The sequence below is a fragment of the Hakea prostrata genome, chromosome 5 (assembly GCF_041222555.1).
Source record: "Hakea prostrata isolate BN-2017 chromosome 5, UWA_Hpros_2, whole genome shotgun sequence".
Lineage (NCBI taxonomy): Eukaryota > Viridiplantae > Streptophyta > Magnoliopsida > Proteales > Proteaceae > Hakea > Hakea prostrata.
Genome location: NC_142604.1, coordinates 18,642,536 through 18,660,989, shown reverse-complemented (window position 1 = coordinate 18,660,989; position 18,454 = coordinate 18,642,536). Strand labels below are relative to the sequence as shown.

Below are 18,454 nucleotides of genomic sequence, written 5' to 3'. Positions count from 1 at the left end.
TAACAATATTTAGAGAAATTGTCTATAAAAGTAATTAAATACTTTTGTCCTCCCCGATTTGTGAAATCACAAAGATTAGAATGTATTAATTCTAAAAGTTGTGTGCTTCTAGAAACCTAATGAAAATGTTTTCAATTAATTTTTGTTTGGGCACACACTTCACATTTGTTAAAGCCATTAGATGTATCTAATGGTATGTTATAAGTTTTGGAAAATGGAACCATCTTTCTATAATTCACATGTCCCAATCTACAATGCAATGTATTAGGATCAATTAAGCTTGAATTAGTATTGTTTATTGTCTCATTTCCTAAAGTTAATCTATACATACCATTGATTAGATAAGCTCGACCAAAGTAGTGAGAGTTAATAGATAAAATTACATTACCACTATGAAAAGAAATACACATGCTAGCATTGCATAAAAGGCTAAGCAAAATTAAATTCTTTTCTAAATTAGGAACTACTTTAACATCTTTTAAAGTTAGTCTTTTACCTGAAGATAGAGTCAGATTTGCAATTCTTCTTTGGGTTACCATGGCTAATGCTCCATTTTTAACTGTTACAGTCTTTGAAACCTCAATGTTGTTAGTCAACAAGTTCTTATTGTGACAAACATGGCATGTAGCTCCTGAGTCCAACCACTAATCTAAAGAAGTACTAGTCTTGACCTTCTCTACGCCCACCATGGCTACAAAGTGTTTAGGCTCAGTGTTATCAATCATCATATTGACTTCTTTATTTTTAGTGTGTCCATCACTCTATTTTGGTAGTTTATAGTCAACTACAAAGTGTCCCAATTTTCTACAGTTGTGGCACTTGCCCTTCTTTTTGGCCTCTAATTTATTGAGTTTACTTTTGTGTGGCTTGGTTTTCTTATAATTATGCTTGGGATGAGTGACCATATTCGTAGTAGATTTTTGTCTATTCAACATCTTCAAGTTGTTTTTAAATCTATTCTCATTTTTTATTCATATTAACCATTTGAGATCATCCAGCCCCACCTTACCTTTTTCCTATACATCTCAGTCTTAAATGAGTATCAGGTCGATGGTAACTTATAAATAATTACCCCAACAAAAAATTGATCAGAAACATTTATTTTTTTTGACTAGTTTGGATCTTAGGTTTTCTAGATCTATAACTTGAAGGGGGTATTTCTTTGTCTTCAACAAATTTGAAGTCCATGAATTTGTTCACTAGATGAGTTTTGGACAATTTTTCCTCCTTATATTGGGCAACTAGGTTGTCCCATATTTTCCATAGCACTTTTATATTTGCTATAAGTTTCTACAACCCTATCTGACAGGACATTCAACAAATAGTACGTGCCTATATAAATCCTCATCTCTTATCCATTATATTTCATTAACATTCTCAACAGTATCTTCAAGAGAGAGAGAGAGAGAGAGAGAATAGACTCAACGTCTCACATTGTTGATTGGAGAGCCAAAGCAATTAAATTGAATATAACGCCAACATGGCATTGTCAGAATAAAACAAATAACTTTTTGACAAGACGTATTGCTTTGATTTTAAAAACTCTCTAACCTTCTTAAATTCTCAAAAAAGGAGTCAATAAAGCCTCCTTAAAGTAACCAGTTTATTAAAAAAAAACTAATAAAGAATAACCAATTCTCATGAAACCTCCGCTTTTCAAAGTAATCATGATCAAAGCAGTATGACTTGTCAACAGTTATTAAGAGAAACCAACTTAAAGTAATTGGTTTATTAAAACGAATAAAGAATAACCAATTCTCATTGAACCTCCTTTTTCAAAATAATCATGATAATGTGACTTCATGTCTGATCAAAACATTGAATAAAAATTAATTCTTGAAAAAAGAGACAAGCGGATTATAAATTGTTACGATTAATTTTTTCCGCATACAATTTCTTTTTGTTTTGAGTTTGAACATTACATTTATAGACTAATGCTAGAGCCATATGTAGAACATGGGAAGAGATTGTTGAGTTATTTGAGTCATACCCAATTTATGTTGAGGAATTCAAGTTATACCCAACTTATGTTCTAATATAGACCATCGGATTAGTTACGATCTAACGGTATAATAAGCCTTTGTGGGAGAGTCCAATTACCAATAGAACTCAGTGTGGTTCTATAAATACTAGCTGAAAGCAACGGTCTAGGTATTTAAATGGAGGGGGTTGAATTGCACTTACAAAAGCCTTGACCCTAACCTCTGCACAAGAGATTGGTGTTTACCTATATCCCGAAGTAGCAACTAAGGTCCTACCAAGACTGAAGTTGGATCACTAGTTGACCTACATCCAGCAAGAGGACCATTTCAAGAGCACCCATTCAGAATGGAGGCAATCTGGTTTACATATAATGATTTCAATGAAGTTGTTAAGAAAGAATGGGAGAGTAGAGGGAATCTTCATGATACCCTATCCCACTTACAAAAGTCTCTGATTGACTGGAATAAAAATGTGTTTGTCCGTGTTGATAAGTTAATAAAGTGTCTTAATGCACGTGGAATCCAATGAAGTTTGACAATAGGTCCGCCTAATTATTATTTTTTTTGGTTCAATTGGAGAAGAAGCTCAGGATGGAACTTAAAACAACATTGTGTAGGGAAGAGATTTTATGGGCTCAAAAGTTTAGGAAAAATTTGAATCTACAAGAGACAGAAATACTTAGATACTTCCATACTTTTACTGTTGTTTGTCATAAGAGAAACAAGATAGTAGGATTAAAGGATGAAGGAGGTTATTGGATTTATGAGGAGGCCTATTTGAAGAAACATGTAATTGATTTTGTTATCGGATATTAATCTTTCAGTACAACATGAAGACTAACCGTCCTAAGCATTGTAAAATTCTCATTCTTTGTAGAACTCTATACCTTGTAAAATACTACATCATGTACTCTACCATATCTATTTAAAGATAATGAAAGTTCTCTCCAACTGAACTGAACATGGATTTCACCGTGAATGTAGTCTTCACGTTGAAGATCGAACCACATTAAAATCGTATGTTTATTTTGAAAAGACTTCTTCCAAAAGCTTTTTATAATGGAGAATCAGGGCAAAACTCCTTTCCAGTCAAACCATGGATTTCCAATCTTGGATCCAAATTGGGTTTCTCTTCTTGCGAATGATGTTTCAAATGATGGAGTCTACAAGGTACGTGGTTCCACAACTCACCACATGGAAAGCCCCTGGACCAGACAAAGCAGCATATTACCAGAGAACTTGGTCTACCACTCGCAAGTTAGTTTGCCAAACTATTAGAGAAGCGTTCTCCAGAAAGCCAGAAGGTATTCTCAATGAAACTTTGATAGCTTTAATTCCTAACGTAGATAATCCTGAAAGAATTAGTCAGTTTCACCCAATATCATTAGTAATGTAAACTTTAAACAAAGTTGATAACTGGTAGGCTTAAGGAATATATGCCTGATTCTAGTTGCACCTAATCAAGTAAGCTTCGTGCTTGGCCGCCACATTCAAGATAACTTAATTGTTGCTTGGGAGATTTTCCATTCTATGGGGAGCATGGAGGAGAAGCGAGAGTAAATGACAATTAAAATTGATCTAGAAAAGGCATACAACAGACACCAGTGGGATTTTATTGCTGGTTTACCCAGTAATCTTATTAGCATATTATGATGTGTGCGACATCACCACAATTCAGAGTCTTGTTAAATGGTGAAATAACTGAGTCCTTTTTACCTACTAAAGAAATCTGCCAAGGGGATCCATTATCTTCTTATCCATTTGTGCTCTGCATTGAAAGATTAACTGACTTTATCCATATGAAAGGTGGAAACCATTCTTTTTTCAACGAGGTGGTATTGGTATCTCACATTCAATCTTTGCAGTCGACTTAGTATTATTTTCAGAAGCTTCATTCTCAGTGACAGATGATACTGGTAGATACTTGGGTGTTCCCATATGGAGTGGAAGAATTAGAAAAAAGAATTACAATTATATAGTGGCAAAACTGAAAAAAGGCTTTCAAACTGGAAGGCAAAATTCTCTCTCTAGATCTCTAGCAGCCAGAATTGTTTTGTCTGACAAATCCATTCGGTCTTTCATATGGGGGGATACCACCGAAAAGAAAAGAGCACATCTAGTGAGTTGGGGCAGCTTATGCAAACCTAAGGCAGGAGGAGTTTTAGGAATCAAGAATTTATTATTGATGAACAAACACAGCCTTTATTATTGATGTACAATGCTACCAATGCATAAGCTGCAAAATCAGGTTTTGCTTTTAGAGAGGGAGTATTCTTCCTGCTCTTATCATCCTTCAAAACCAGATGAACTTGCTAACCCCATTTGATAAAACCAAGAGTCACCCTACTGCTTTAACAACTGAAAAGTATGGCATGAGCAAAATAGAGCTGTACGAGAGCTTCTATAGATAGAGAATTGTTGTTGATGAAGAGAAACTCATTTGTCTATATCTTCAAGACAGGAAACTATGTAACATGTTCTATTGATATTGTTTAGTCTAGTTTCTAGTTACCAAGTTCTGAAATCATATCATTAACTGAATTATTCTCTTGTTGATTTCAGCTTCTTGTTATGGCATTCATAACAATGATAGTTTTTGAATCTATCAGATTCATTGAAGTTGCAGTTTGGGTGTTCATGACATACTATGTAATTGGCTTTGATGCAAATGTTGGAGGTTAATTATCAAATGAGAAGGAATAAGAGCTTCCCCATTGGAAGTGACACTTAAATACTGTTTCCACAACTTTCTGTTCCCCAAATAACCCAGAAAATGTTCTAACTGCAGGCTGTTCAAACAATACCTCCTCAACATTTGGGTCATTTAGTTTGCTGATCATACTGGTTATGTGAGGATTTTTCCTGTCACATGATATGCTCCAACTTGAACTAAGCATTATGCATCAGTTTGGATTGAATGAGTTTCCATTCCCATGACTTTTTAAGTTATTTCTTAGTAAAGTTGAATCTATCACACATGACAAAGTATTCAACTAAACACTAACCAATTCTTTGTAATTTGGATTTGAAAATCTTAATGGATCAGCCTCAAAGCTAAGTTCTGTTTTTCTGATTGCAGCAAATCTGGTGATCAAATTCGTAAGTTGTCTTCTCTGCAACTCAGATAACATAAAGAAGTGGTGGATATGGGGTTACTGGATCTCTCCTATTGTCAGGATTGAGAAGAATAAGTCAAATTTGACAATTTCGTTGAGGCTGGTAAGGTAAGAATTTCATTGAAATTCTTGGGATCATGAAGAGAACTGAAGTACCAGCGACTGTAGAAGCTTCATATTTATTCCTTTATTAGAATCTATTTTTCTTTAACATATTGTGCTTTTTACTTGACACTGTTTTTTTAAAGATCTTTTGATCCAAAATTGCTTGAATTACTTCTATTAAAGTATATTGAATAGTTATAATATCTTAGCAATTCCACCATGTTACAGTTTGAAAATTCTTTGCAATTTTGTACATCTTAATAACTTTGTTTGAGCATGAAATCCATATCAGATTCTCAGTTATTGTGTGTTTTTCTTTTTGTAGTTGTTTGGATTTTGAAGTTAGTAAGGACCTAGCTCATCAGAGAAGTGATCTCATCATATTTTCATTTCTTAAAAATAGGAGAATGTTCTAAAATTGTTACGCAAATTGTGATACTATTAGCTACGTATTTTGTTTTTGGATGCTGAATTATTTCATTGGGTGTGGTGTTGTACAACATGTGTTGGCTTCTTTCTTTATTAAGTTCGTGAAATGGTAAATAACATTGTATAAAACTATGAGGTGGATTGAATGAGTTTAAAATAAGATTGTAGTTTCTTGGACATAATTATGATTATTGTTTTTTTTTTTTAAATATAAATATTTTTGTATACAGGCTGCTATTAAGTATGTGTTGTTAAAAATGCTCAATTTACCCACACATTGACCATTGTTAGCAAACAAAGGAATTTTGGCGATGGATGCTACTGTCGCCCAAATGTGCATCTTTAGCAAGTCATAATCATCGCCAAAACTTAACATCTTTCGAGATGGTGATAATTGTCGTCAAATGTGGTTTTTCACGATGATACCATTGCCCAAACATTCATTTTATGTGACGGTTCTGAGTGTTACTAAAGATATTTTTCCAGTAGGTACCCAAAAACCGTCGCCCATTTTTTGCGATGGTAGTATAGGCGACAGACTCAACGATCGGTTGGCAAATGTTAGTTTTTATTTTTGGTAATGGTTTTCTTATGTTTTTTGGCTATGCTTATATAACCAAAAATGACTTTTTTGGTAGTGAAAAAAGTCTGGGAACATGGTTGTTGAGATTCGAAGTTTGTTCATCTCAAAAGGCCATGCACCTTTCAGTCATGAGGGACGTACAGACAAGCAAGCAGCTGATTGCTTAACAAGGATGGCTTTACAGTATGAGAACACCCTTGTTCTTACACATAAACCATTTGCAGAACTGAAGGAATTCCTCCACATAGGCCTTCAAGTCATTTAGCTTTCTGTTTCTTTTTGCTTTGTGTTGTTTGATCTCGTTAATTGAGAAAAACATCATTTGCTATACACATTTTTCTGCTATGTACAATCGTGCATTTTTATACCAAACAAGTGGTTGAAAAAATTTAAAAATTTAAAAAATAAAAAAATTAAAAATTTTTTTTAATTCAAAATTAAATATTTAATCACAGTTTTCTGTTTGACATATAAGTGTACTGTTGTATACAACAATTAAGTGTGCCCACAACAAAAGATTTTTTTTCCATCAATTGTACAGAATAAAAAAATTAAAAAAAGCAGACAGAGTTTAAAAATTGAGTGATAATTTAAAAACTTCTAGAGAGCCACCATCCTGATGGCCATTTATTAAGATTTAAGAACAAACAGACAAGAAACCCACAAAAAAAAAATCAGACAAACCGACTTTCAAGATATGTGAGGCCCACAAGATTTACCTCTCAAGATTTTCCTTGTCATTTACCAAAAAGGAAGTTTCCTTCCCTTTTCTTTTCTCAGGAGCCAAAATAAAAATCATCAGGCTTAAAAAAGTCATGCCTCAAACCCTTCTAACAATGGTGTTAGAAAAGGGGTCGGTATGCAAGGCTTTTTATTTTTATTTTTCATTTCAAGGGAAACCCTTCGGGGGTAATGATCCGGATTCCTAACAATGGTCTGATGGAGACAGTTACACCCTGGCCTCCCATTCGCCCTACCTACAAGCCTACAAGCCTACAACTTACACTTTTGACCCATGTTTCCGTAGCCGTCCAACCCAAATCAATTATCCAAATGAATTGTTCTCTTGCTGCCCTTGAATGTAGCCCAGTCAGTGGAACTTTCGTGGTTCACCCAAAGAAAATCAGAAAAATGGAACTTTCGTTTTTTTTTCTTCATCATAATGGTATCTCCCATGTAGCTGTCACATCATGATACATTATTTTTTTCTATAAGTAACTATAGTTAAAAAGATAGAAGAGATCATAATCATGAATCTAAAAAAATTACATGTCAATATATAATTTTTTTTGGATAAGTTACATGTCAATATCAACGACCTTACCGAAGATACCCGCAGTCAATAAACAAAAAAATTTTAGTTATCTTCGAGTCGACAAGATCTCTTTGTACCAACCATAACTTTTTTTAGAGAAGAGAAAGACACCCTGCCTTGTACATGCATGGTAGCAACAAAAATTCTAGTCAACCGTGATATCAACACCATGGTTTAAAGGATTCTACACAATACAATATAAGTACCGAACCATATGTACACATGTTAAATACAACTAATATGATACTTATCACTACTCTTTTTATAAGGGCAAATATTATATTATATCAAAATGTATTAGTTGATACGATAAAATATTTGATATGAGATGATACGACTCTTAAAATCAATTATCTAATACAATAATTGATGCCTATACTTTGACCAAAACCTCTTGGGTACCAGCTAGTGGCTTTTCTAAAAGAAGCCTCATTTGGAAAAAGAGGAAGATTCCCAACACAAGAAATGTAATCTTTCCATTGTTGTGGTTGGTTAATTACAAGTGCACAACCTTACTTGAGCTATTAGCTCAATTAGCAAAGGCTAACACCTCATAATAAAATAAGAGATTAATAGCTCAAATCCACTAAGGACCTCATATCATCATATGTATAAGTTCTTATGAAAATTAGTCAAAGCAAGCATTAGCTGGCCAAGTAGGAGAAAAAGTGCACATCCCTAAAGGTTAAGATTAACATGGATTATTACAATTGAAGTGAATATATACTTCTAACATAGTCATGACAACTTCCTATGTGTTGAAAATTATAATAGTTGAAGAAAGCAAGAGAGAAGAAGAGAGACAGAGACGCTAAGGGGAGAGAGAGAAGCTGAGTGTGCATATGAAATAACATAGAAAATAATAATCACGTTAATTTACAATGAATTAATACATAGCTTTATATAGAAACAAAATCCTTCTTCATAGCTCCGTATAATTCTAGGAGTCTTGTGGCTATAGTGTTAGGACTCGAGTGTTTTAGATTATATAAAATATTGATTAAGAATTTGTACTAATCAATATCTACTTTGAGTTGCCTAATGTCTTTGGGAGTGCCAATTGTAAAGTTATTCTTGTATGTAATAACTGGTGTTTGATCAGCTATGGGGCTTCTAACATTAGTAGAACTCTTAGAAATTTAATCAGCTGTAGAATTTCTAACAACAGTAGAACTCTTGGAAAATTTAATCAGCTATAGAACTTCTAACAACAATGGAACTCTTAGAAGCAATCCTAGTCACATATGCTTGAGATGAAGCGCCGATGATGTTAATTGATTTTCCAGATACATCCTTAATACTATGTAAAGTAAGTAAATCCAAAAAAATCATGGATTCCAGCATTCATCCACACCTTCTCCCCTACCCCGGACTTGTGAGCCCCAAATTAATATGAGTCATTTGATGATGAAAAAAAATGAAAACACTGCAATGACTACTGATACAGCTCGGCGGCTGAACATCTAAGACCCCAGATGGGACTACATGGTTTATGATTCATCTTCCAAGTGTCATGTTAGTTCTCTGGATATTTTTACCAATTCTGGAACAGTATAGGTGCTGTTTCAAGATGGCTCATGGCAAAGCCAAAGCTTGATCGTCATGACATTGGAGTTTATGTGAATATGAACAAAAAAATTTGTCTGTCACATTATATAATTAACATAAGACAAAACCAACTTGTTTAGCTAGGTCAAATGTAGAGCACACCAGCATATCCCTAGCAGGAAAACACTGAACTTGCCATTTTGGATCGAATGAAGCTGTAGCAGACACTGAACTTGTCCACAAACTGAAAATAAATCTGAAAACAAAACTGGAAAAGCATGGAACCTTTTATGGATCCATGTCCAACCAAAAAAAATCAAGCTTGAATATACAGGACACTTCAAAGATCAAAACCAATATCAAGAATTATATTCTCAATCCATTCTACATTCAATTCTCCCATGATACACTTGATATGGATCTATGATCCCTTCCCTGAAACTACTACTACAAATACAAGCAAAAGCCCCTCAAAAAGCCACCACAATGCCATTAGCATCAAGTCTGAACATCAATGCAGTAGGCAATTCTGTTTACAATTGATACTACGAAGGCCACAAAGGAACTATGTAATCACATACGATTTACAAACAATAATGTTAATAAAGAAACAAATAGAGATATCTTCTTTATTAGCAACACGGATTCTAACTTCTATCCATGGCTTCATGTCTCTCCCCCTGTTACTATCTCGAGGGAATGGAGAAAGATAACCAAGTATCCCAATTAATCTTCAAAGGGAAAAGGGAGAGTTCAAGTGAAGCATTTATTAATACATCAACAATTGCTGCAGTGAGAATTTGAACTTCCCTTTGTTCTTCTTAAGCCCTCACGCTCTAGACACAGAGAAGATGGACAACAGGGAAGACCAAGTTCCAGACACAGCAATTATCAAACCGATTACCACTATCACAACATCGACAACTAATCTTGCAAGACCCATTTCATCTTTAAATACTATTAGATGAAACAGAGAAGGCAAGACAAACCCTAAAATCACACAAACGCTGCTTCCAACCAATGACAGGAAATCAGCAAAATTAGGCACAGAAAGGGCAACCAAGCTCACTACCAACACCACCAACCATCTTTGCCATACACAATACCGACCTGAGAAAAACCTTCTCTCGAACACTTCGTAGACAGGATTCATCATCAATGGAAAGGTGAAGAACAAATTCACACATAAACCCATTTGAACCAACTTGCTCACCAATCCACTTCCTAGGTTTGTTGTGATTATGTCCTTGGTGTCTTCTCCAAAAGCGAAGTAACCAAGAGCGCCAAACCCACCATACATCAAAGAGATGAAGATCATGGACACGAGCAGAATTCTCCCAAATTTCTGTTTGTCTCTTGTCTCTGATTCCAGTGGCAAAGCCATACCGATCCCTTCGAAGGCATAGACGGCAACACCAAGGCCATAAAAGAAAACGCTCCAACCCCCAAAAGCCAAAAGGGGTTGTTGTTGCTTCATGAAGATCATAACATCTTCAACCATCACAATCCCCATGGCTCCAATATCGACCACATCTGCAAAAATGCTTAGAGGAGCTAGATGTGTCAGTGTTGGGATCGAATTCAAACCCAATTGAAAGGGGAAACATCCCCAAATATAGAAAGTCTTGGGATTAAACCACAAGATGGTTGAAACAGATGAATTGAAGACATAAGCCAAGGTGTTGGCGATGAAGATAAGGTAGCTAACACAGAATCCAGCTTGGGAGAGGACAATCATGACGTCAACGGCGATTCTACCAATAGACCCACAGACAGCAAATCCAAGGTCACCAAAAGAATTGATTTTGGAGAAACCCTTATGAGCTTCGAGCTTTCGGCGTGTATAAACCAGAAGCATCATACAGTGGTAGGTGAGGATGCCGACACAGAAGATCATGAGAAGGCCAAGAACCCAACCCGTCTTTTTGAAGGTATAAGGAAGGCCAAGTACGCCAGCACCGACGATGGCAATGAAGACATTAGCGAAGGTCTTAGGCTGAGAAGATAGGTGAGAAGCCTTGCCTAGAAGGGGCGTGTCTTCTCTAGCAATAGTCGGAAGGGTTTGAGAAGACGAACTCGCTTCATTCTTAAAACCCATGTGTCTGGACTAATTAATCCTAAAAATCACAGGAACCCAATTCAAGATCTCTACAGAGATGATAGATAAATAGAGCTTCAACACAACAAGAAACCCAGAAGCACCGAAGTTGGAGATGAAGTTGTTGCAGAACTGAAGACAGGGACAGAGAGATGAATGAAGTTTTGATCGAAACGTTAACCCTCTAAGAAGTTTTTGGTCTGATTGCTCCAAATTTATAGACCAAACACTGGATCTGGATTCTGAACACACAGGAAAAATGAATATTTTGGGTTTTTTATTTGGTTAGACTGTACGAAAAGAGGATGCTCTCTGCTATTCTTTTTTAATGTTTTTATGATTTTTCCTGGTACGCGTGGGGTTTAAAAGCCGTCCACGTGTTCTTCAATTTTTATTTTTTAAGGAATATATGACATATTTAAAAATAATAAACTATCCAAGAACGAAGATTGATTCTAATCCGATGGTCAGGGTTGTTGAAGGGAAATGAATTTTTTAAAATTTTTTTTAAATTAAGCGGTTTTTTTTACCCTATTTACATTTGGCTATTTCTTTGTTTCTTCGTTGGCTACAGCTGATATGATCAATTTCTACACTGGAATGCTCAAGCCTCGTGGCTGAAAACACTGCTGCGCTTATATTGCTTTTTTGTTTTTTCTTTTGTTTTTCTTTCTCTGTGTTTGGTGAGATATTTATTGGAAAGTTAATATCATGGTTTTTTGAGGGGTTTGGATTGAACCGTTCAGTGTGAAATTTTTTTTTCTTCCTCACAATCATTGTGTAATAGCGACTGGGAGCCCACCGGCCCAAGGGGATTGAGAAGGTGTGGTACAAATAGAAGTTTAAAACCACAACTTTTTAAGACTTACTGTCTCTACAAAGGAGGTTGCCACTAATATGCTAAAGACACATCCACCATTTGAAGTGGTTGATTATATATGATTTTGACGGGTATCTAAGGGCGTCGATCGGCTGGTTTTATTCATGGTTTTTGGTATCAGTATGGTATTACATGATATCGGATGATGGCATCCTATGTAGCGTTAGGAAGACTTAAGAGATCTTAGTTCGAACCTTCGTCCCTGTATACCTCACCTCCCCTAAGGGAATAAATTAGGATGGTATTTACCAAAAAAAAAAAAAAAAAAGTACGGTATTGGTATGGTACCAAAAACCAAAATCTTATGTAACTATTGTGCATAAACTTGCCAAGTAAAACAAGCCAGCATGCATGACAATGGAATCATTAAGGATCTACAACAAGGCAGGGCACAACCAGGACAACTTTTGAAGTTTTTATTAGAAACTATCTGGACTACAATAAGAAGAGCGATTCAAACTAATGTACAACTCCAATACATTTAGTGTGATCAAACTCTATACAAATATCTAACTAAGGGAGGGGAGATATCACAAGTATCACCTACTCTTTTTCCTTTATTAGCAATGATGATACCAATCACATCGAAACTAAAAATTTGTAATCTAAAACAGGACACAACAAGGGATTGGCTACTCAGCCTGACTACTGGACACATATGATCTAATTATAAAGACACTATGTCTCATATTAGCTGTAACCACTGCTTAAATTTTTAATCCAAATGTTCACTTTTATCATCATCATAAAAAATAAAAATAAAAAAAATAAAAAAAGAGCCCAGCCTCAAGTTGTGATTGATACAGAATATATTGTGCGTGTGTGCGCGGGGGGACTAGATCCACGAGTCACCGAAGATTACATGATATAGGGTGACATTATGACCAAAGAAGTCTCAAGTTTAAACCTCCATCATGCAGGGCTCCTCAACTCCCCTAAGGGTATAATCAGTACGGTATTATTGGTATAGAACGAAAAACCAAAATCATACTACACTGATTCTATCCCTACTTTTGCATACTGATACCAAATTCAACAAAAAAATAAAAGTCCAAAAATGTATCGATTTTTTATTTCTGTAGCATGGACTATGGAGGAGGCGTAATAAAGTCAAAAATTGTATCGGTTTCTTATTATTGGGTTGAATTTGATTTCTGTATATTTTCAAAAATTTTTTTTTTTTGGGTAGACTGTCTATTTTCATTCGTTCATGCACATGGAAATAGAACCACCACATCAGTAGTAGTATGGAGGAGGCGTAATAAAGTCCAAAACAAAGTCCAAAAGTGCATTGGTTTCTTATTATTGGCTTGAATTTGACTTCTGTTTAATTTCTTTTGTTTATTTGAAATTGATGTAAAAAATAAAACCAATCGGGTCTAACCACGGTCAGGATCCATTTAAGAATTAAAGCCAAAGGTACCGTAAGCACAAAGGAACTTTGATGGTTATAAGAAGAAATGTGATCCCGCTAAATATGGGATAAGCGATCGTGCTCCATATAGAAACTGTAACTAACTCAGATTGAAGAAGAAAAACCCTACGATCGAACGACTACAAATGTGACTTGTGAATTAATCCGACGGTTGGTAGTGAGAGGTAAACCCTATATAAATCAAAGCATAACACGAAGAGAAGGTAACTGAATCGTTTCCCTCCGTTTCATCCTTCAATTAAGCAATGCAACTCGTCAGAGCTCTGTGGTGGTCTTCTTATTGACTTAACCATCGGAGGTGGCTTCTCAACCGCATAGTTGACCCACATCTGACGTTTGTTTTGTAGGAATTCGAAGGCCCCTAGTGGCTAAACAATTTTTGGATGCATCATTTGGCGTAGTCTATGGGAAACAGATTGAAAAGCCATGGTGGATACTAGATCAACACTTTAGAGGAATCATAATCAAGTTCACCCACCTCCTAGAAATCCCATTTCCCCAGATGGGGATCCATCATGAGAGATCGAACAACACAAAGAAGAAGAATTAATCGGGGGAGAATGCTTGAACAATCATAATGGAGAGATCCAAATGATCCCAGTCATTTAGGAATAGATTAATCAAAACCAACAAAAATGAACCAAATGCAGGCCTAGTTCCTTGAAATGCGGCGTATTGTTGAGAATAATGACCAGATGATTGGGACCCCTAGGGAATCAGAACCAATTTGATCGAGAAGAAGAAGCCCGAAGGAAGGCTCGAGGAACAAAAAGGAGGACTTCTCCCAAGAGAGGGTGTTCCTCGAGAAAAAGAAAGAAATTTGGTTGAAGGACAAAACATTTAGCAACCTCCCAACAATAATCTAGGATGAGAAGAGGAAGAAGGGGAACGATTGGGGGTTCGAAGACGGAGAGGTCCCTCAGAGAGTGGCGGCAGATGGACAAGATCAGTATCAAAGAATGGAAGGGAACCCTTGCGAGGTTTGATAGAGGTGTTTGGACGCACACCAGCGCATCTCAACATTTAGACAGGGAGAGCGTTCGAACCCCCAATGTAAGATTTGTTCAAATTGATCAAGACGGCGGATAAATCAAAAATTGAGAAAACTCACTAGGGGTAAGAAGCGAACGGGAACCCTTGCGAGGTTTGATAGAGGCGTTTGGACGCACACCAACGCATCTCAACATTTAGACAAGGAGAGCGTTCAAACCCCCAATGTAAGAGCTGTTCAAATTGATAGAGAACTGGCAGGCATAAATCAAAAAATTGAGAAAACTCACTAGGGGTAAGAAGACAGATGATACATACTTGATCATCAAAACGACCTCGTTAATGGACGCAATCTCCAGATACGAATTCCCCCACAATTTTAGGTTCTTGACTTCTCCTTATTTGATGGGTGTGGAGACCCAATGGCCCATATAAGCTATTATTAACAAAAGATGGTGGTGGGTGAGAATTCAAAAGAAATCTTATGCAGTGTGTGGATCCTCACTAACGAGAGCAACACAAAAGTGGTTCTCGAACTTTCCCTCAGGAAGGATAGGAGATTTTTACAAACTTGCCCAAAAATTCATTAGTCGGTTCCAAAGTGGTATACAAACGAAGAAGACCGAAGATACTCTATTCACCAAGAAACAAGTAAAGAATGACTCCATTCAAGATTATCTGCAAAGATTCAATGAGGCAACTATGGAGATTGAGAATCTTGATAAACATGTAGCAAATATAGCTCTTTTCATGAGATTTTCCAACAGGCACCTTCTGGAGTTACTATTACAAGATATTGCCAACTACATATGCCGAATTGGTCCGAAAGTGCCAAAAAAAGCAAAGGTCACAGAAATCCTTGATGCTCGGCAAGGAGAAGCAAAGGCAGCCAATAAGGAGCAAAAAGTCCTTGAAAAAGAACAAGGTTTGAAAGAACAAAATAATGATCGATGAAGCAGAGGACGATCCAATTAGAGGCAACGTTCCCTTGATCATGTAGAGTATACACCTTTGAATGCCCGATGGTCAGAAATTCTAATGCAAATCAAGGATCAAGACACACTGAGATGGCCACCTAAGATGGTATCAAACCTAAGGAAAGGAACATGAACAAGTATTGTTGAATTCACATGGATTATGGGCATTACACTGATGATTGTAGACACTTAAAGGCAAATATTGAGAGTTTGAAAACCTAGGGACATCTGGCCAACTACATGAAGAGGTGAGAAAACAATCGAGAAAGAAGGACACTTGGAGAGAAAAGAAGAGAGTAGTCGGGGAGTAGAGACCATAGAGTTGAGACTTCCAATACAAAGAAAGGAAAGGAAATGGTCAAGGCAAGCTGATCCCCGATCCTCACTATATTAGCAGGACTAGAGCCTAAATCCCTAAGAAAGCCGAAGGTGAAGTCAAAGTTTTTGGGATCAGAAGAAGCAATCAAGAAAAGAAAGAGGCCAAGCTTACAGGAAGCTATTGCATTCACCGAAAAAGATGAAAAAGGAGTATGTGACCCCCACGACAACGCGATCATGATCAAAGTCGAGATCGGTTGGGAGGAGGTTCATCGAGTATTGGTGGATACTAGATCCTTTGCTGATCTTCTATTTTTTGAAGCTTATCAAAAGTTGAAGATGTAAGAAGACTTGATGGAGCCAAGTTCAACACATTTATATGGTTTTGCAGGATCCTCGACGGTGGCAGAAGGAATGGTGCAACTACGTCTAACCATCGGGACATACCCAAAAGTGGCTACTGTATGGATAAATTTCCTGATTGTACGAGAGTTACCAATGCACAATGTCATCCTTGGGAGGTCATCCTTAACCAAGCTAGGAGCAATTGTCTCAACTAGACATATGAAGATCAAGTTCTCGATGGAAAATGGCATTGGTGAAGTGGCTTCAAATCAGAAGACTTCCTGACAGTGTTACATCTCCTACCTAAAAGACAAAAGTGGACCAAGGAAGGCTGTGGCCATGTCCATAGAGGTTCGTGATGATCGGGACGAGGAAATGATGCAAAGGCTTGAAGCGGTTGAAGAGTTGGAAAGGATCCAGTTGGATCCTTCCAATGAGGAAAGAGGAACCTTTGTTGGTTCATAACAACCATAAGACTTTAAGAAGGATTCGAAAGAGTTCCTTCAAGAAAATATGGACATGGTTCACATGGTTTGTAGTTGATATGCCAGAGATAAATCGTAGTATAGCCAAACAGAAATTGTGGATTGACCCACAAGCCAAACCACTGATTCAAAAAAGAAGGATTTCTCCATCGAGAAGCACGAGGCCATGAGAAATGAAGTTAATAAACTGAAGGGGTTGGGATTCATCAAACCGATTGAATGTCCAAACATGGTTGGCCAATGTTGTCATGGTCAAGAAGGTGAAGGACAAATGGTGGATGTGTACCATCTATACAAACTTGAACAAAGCATGCCCCAAGGACTGCTATCCTCTGCCTTGAATCAATCTCCTTGTTGATGCTATGGCTAGACGAGACACTTAACTTCATGGACGCATACTTTGGGATATAATTTGATTTTAATGCACAAGGAGGATGAGAAGTTCACGACGTTTATGAAAAATCGAGAAAGCTATTACTACAAATTTATGTCGTTCGGGCTCAAGAATGCATGAGCCACTTACTAGAGGGCCATCAACAAGATTTTTAAAGACTCGATCGGGCGAAACATGGAAGCTTATGTAGATGACATGCTAATGAAAAGTCTAGAGCGATTGGGACACATATCTGACTTGGCAGAGGTTTTCAATGTGTTGAGAAAGTTCCAAATGAGGCTTAGTCTGGAAAAAATGTGCATTCGGAGTATCCTCGAGAAAGTTCTTGGGATTCATGGTCTCGTAAAGAGGAATTGAGGCCAACCAGGCCAAGATCCAAGCACTAATCAACATGGTGCCACCGAAGACTTTTTGGGATGTCCAAAGTCTTACCGGACATGTGGCTGCCTTAAACAAGTTCATTACACAATCGAGAGAAAGATGTTTGCCATTCTTTAAAGCTTTGAAAAACCTAAAATTCGATAAAGAGGCACGCTAGACAAAAGAATGCCAAAAAGTGTTCAAGAATCTGAAGGAAAGGCTCGGGAGGCCATCATTGTTATTTGGACCAGAGAAAGGCAAGAAGCTGCAATTGTACTTAGAATCTTTAGCCCAGCAGTTAGTGCAATCCTTGTTCGAGAGCATGAGAAGATGCAACTGCAAATTTAGTACTTAAGTCATGTTCTTCTGGATGCAAAAACCAAATACTCCGAAATTGAGAAGCAAGCTTTAGTATTGATGATGGCGGCGAGGAAACTAAGGCCCTACTTTCAAGCTCACCCGATCAAGGTATTAACCAATTTCCCTTTGAAAAAGATACTTCATAAACCGGACCTTTCGGGACAAATGGTGGCGTGGTCAATAGAATTGAGCGAGTATCAGGTAGATTTCAAACCCTGAACGACCAAAAAGTGCAAGCGTTGGCTAATTTTGTGGTTGAGATAACAACTCCTACATCAGAGATCAATGGTCCCCAAAGTTTGATGAGGTGGGTCATTTATGTGGATGGACTGAGAAATAGACATGGTGGAGGGGTTGGATACTATTAAAAAGTTCATGATGTTTCCATACCCTTTCCAAGCCTTTCCCTTAGGAATTTATTGGTTTTTGGATTGGTTGGCAAAATCGTCTCCCTTGACCATTCGGTCTCTACTTTGTGTCTTGGGATGCTTCTCCCGAATAGTTGGCAAAAACCTGTTTAACAAAACTATTTTGTATTAGGTGATTTTTGAATCATAATTGAAATTTATAAATTTTTTTTGCTTTATGAATGCAACAACAAATTGTTGTTGTGTTTGTTTATCGAAGCAAAAAGTTGGGTGTAGCCTAGGTTTACGTAGAAAAGTTTATAATTGGGCATTCATTGATATTCTAAACATAAGAACTCTCATAAACCACATTTGATAGTGTTTTTC

The 18,454-nt window shown here is 36.8% G+C and overlaps 1 protein-coding gene across 1 annotated transcript; it reads right to left on the bottom strand.

The window, feature by feature from the left end:
* Positions 1–8,949: 8,949 nt before the first annotated feature.
* Positions 8,950–11,461, bottom strand: LOC149015594 (amino acid transporter AVT3B-like). Its single transcript, XM_089157179.1, has one exon. The coding sequence runs from the start codon at positions 11,174–11,176 to the stop codon at positions 9,908–9,910; it is 1,269 nt and encodes a 422-aa protein (XP_089013305.1). The 5' UTR covers positions 11,177–11,461; the 3' UTR covers positions 8,950–9,907.
* Positions 11,462–18,454: the final 6,993 nt, after the last annotated feature.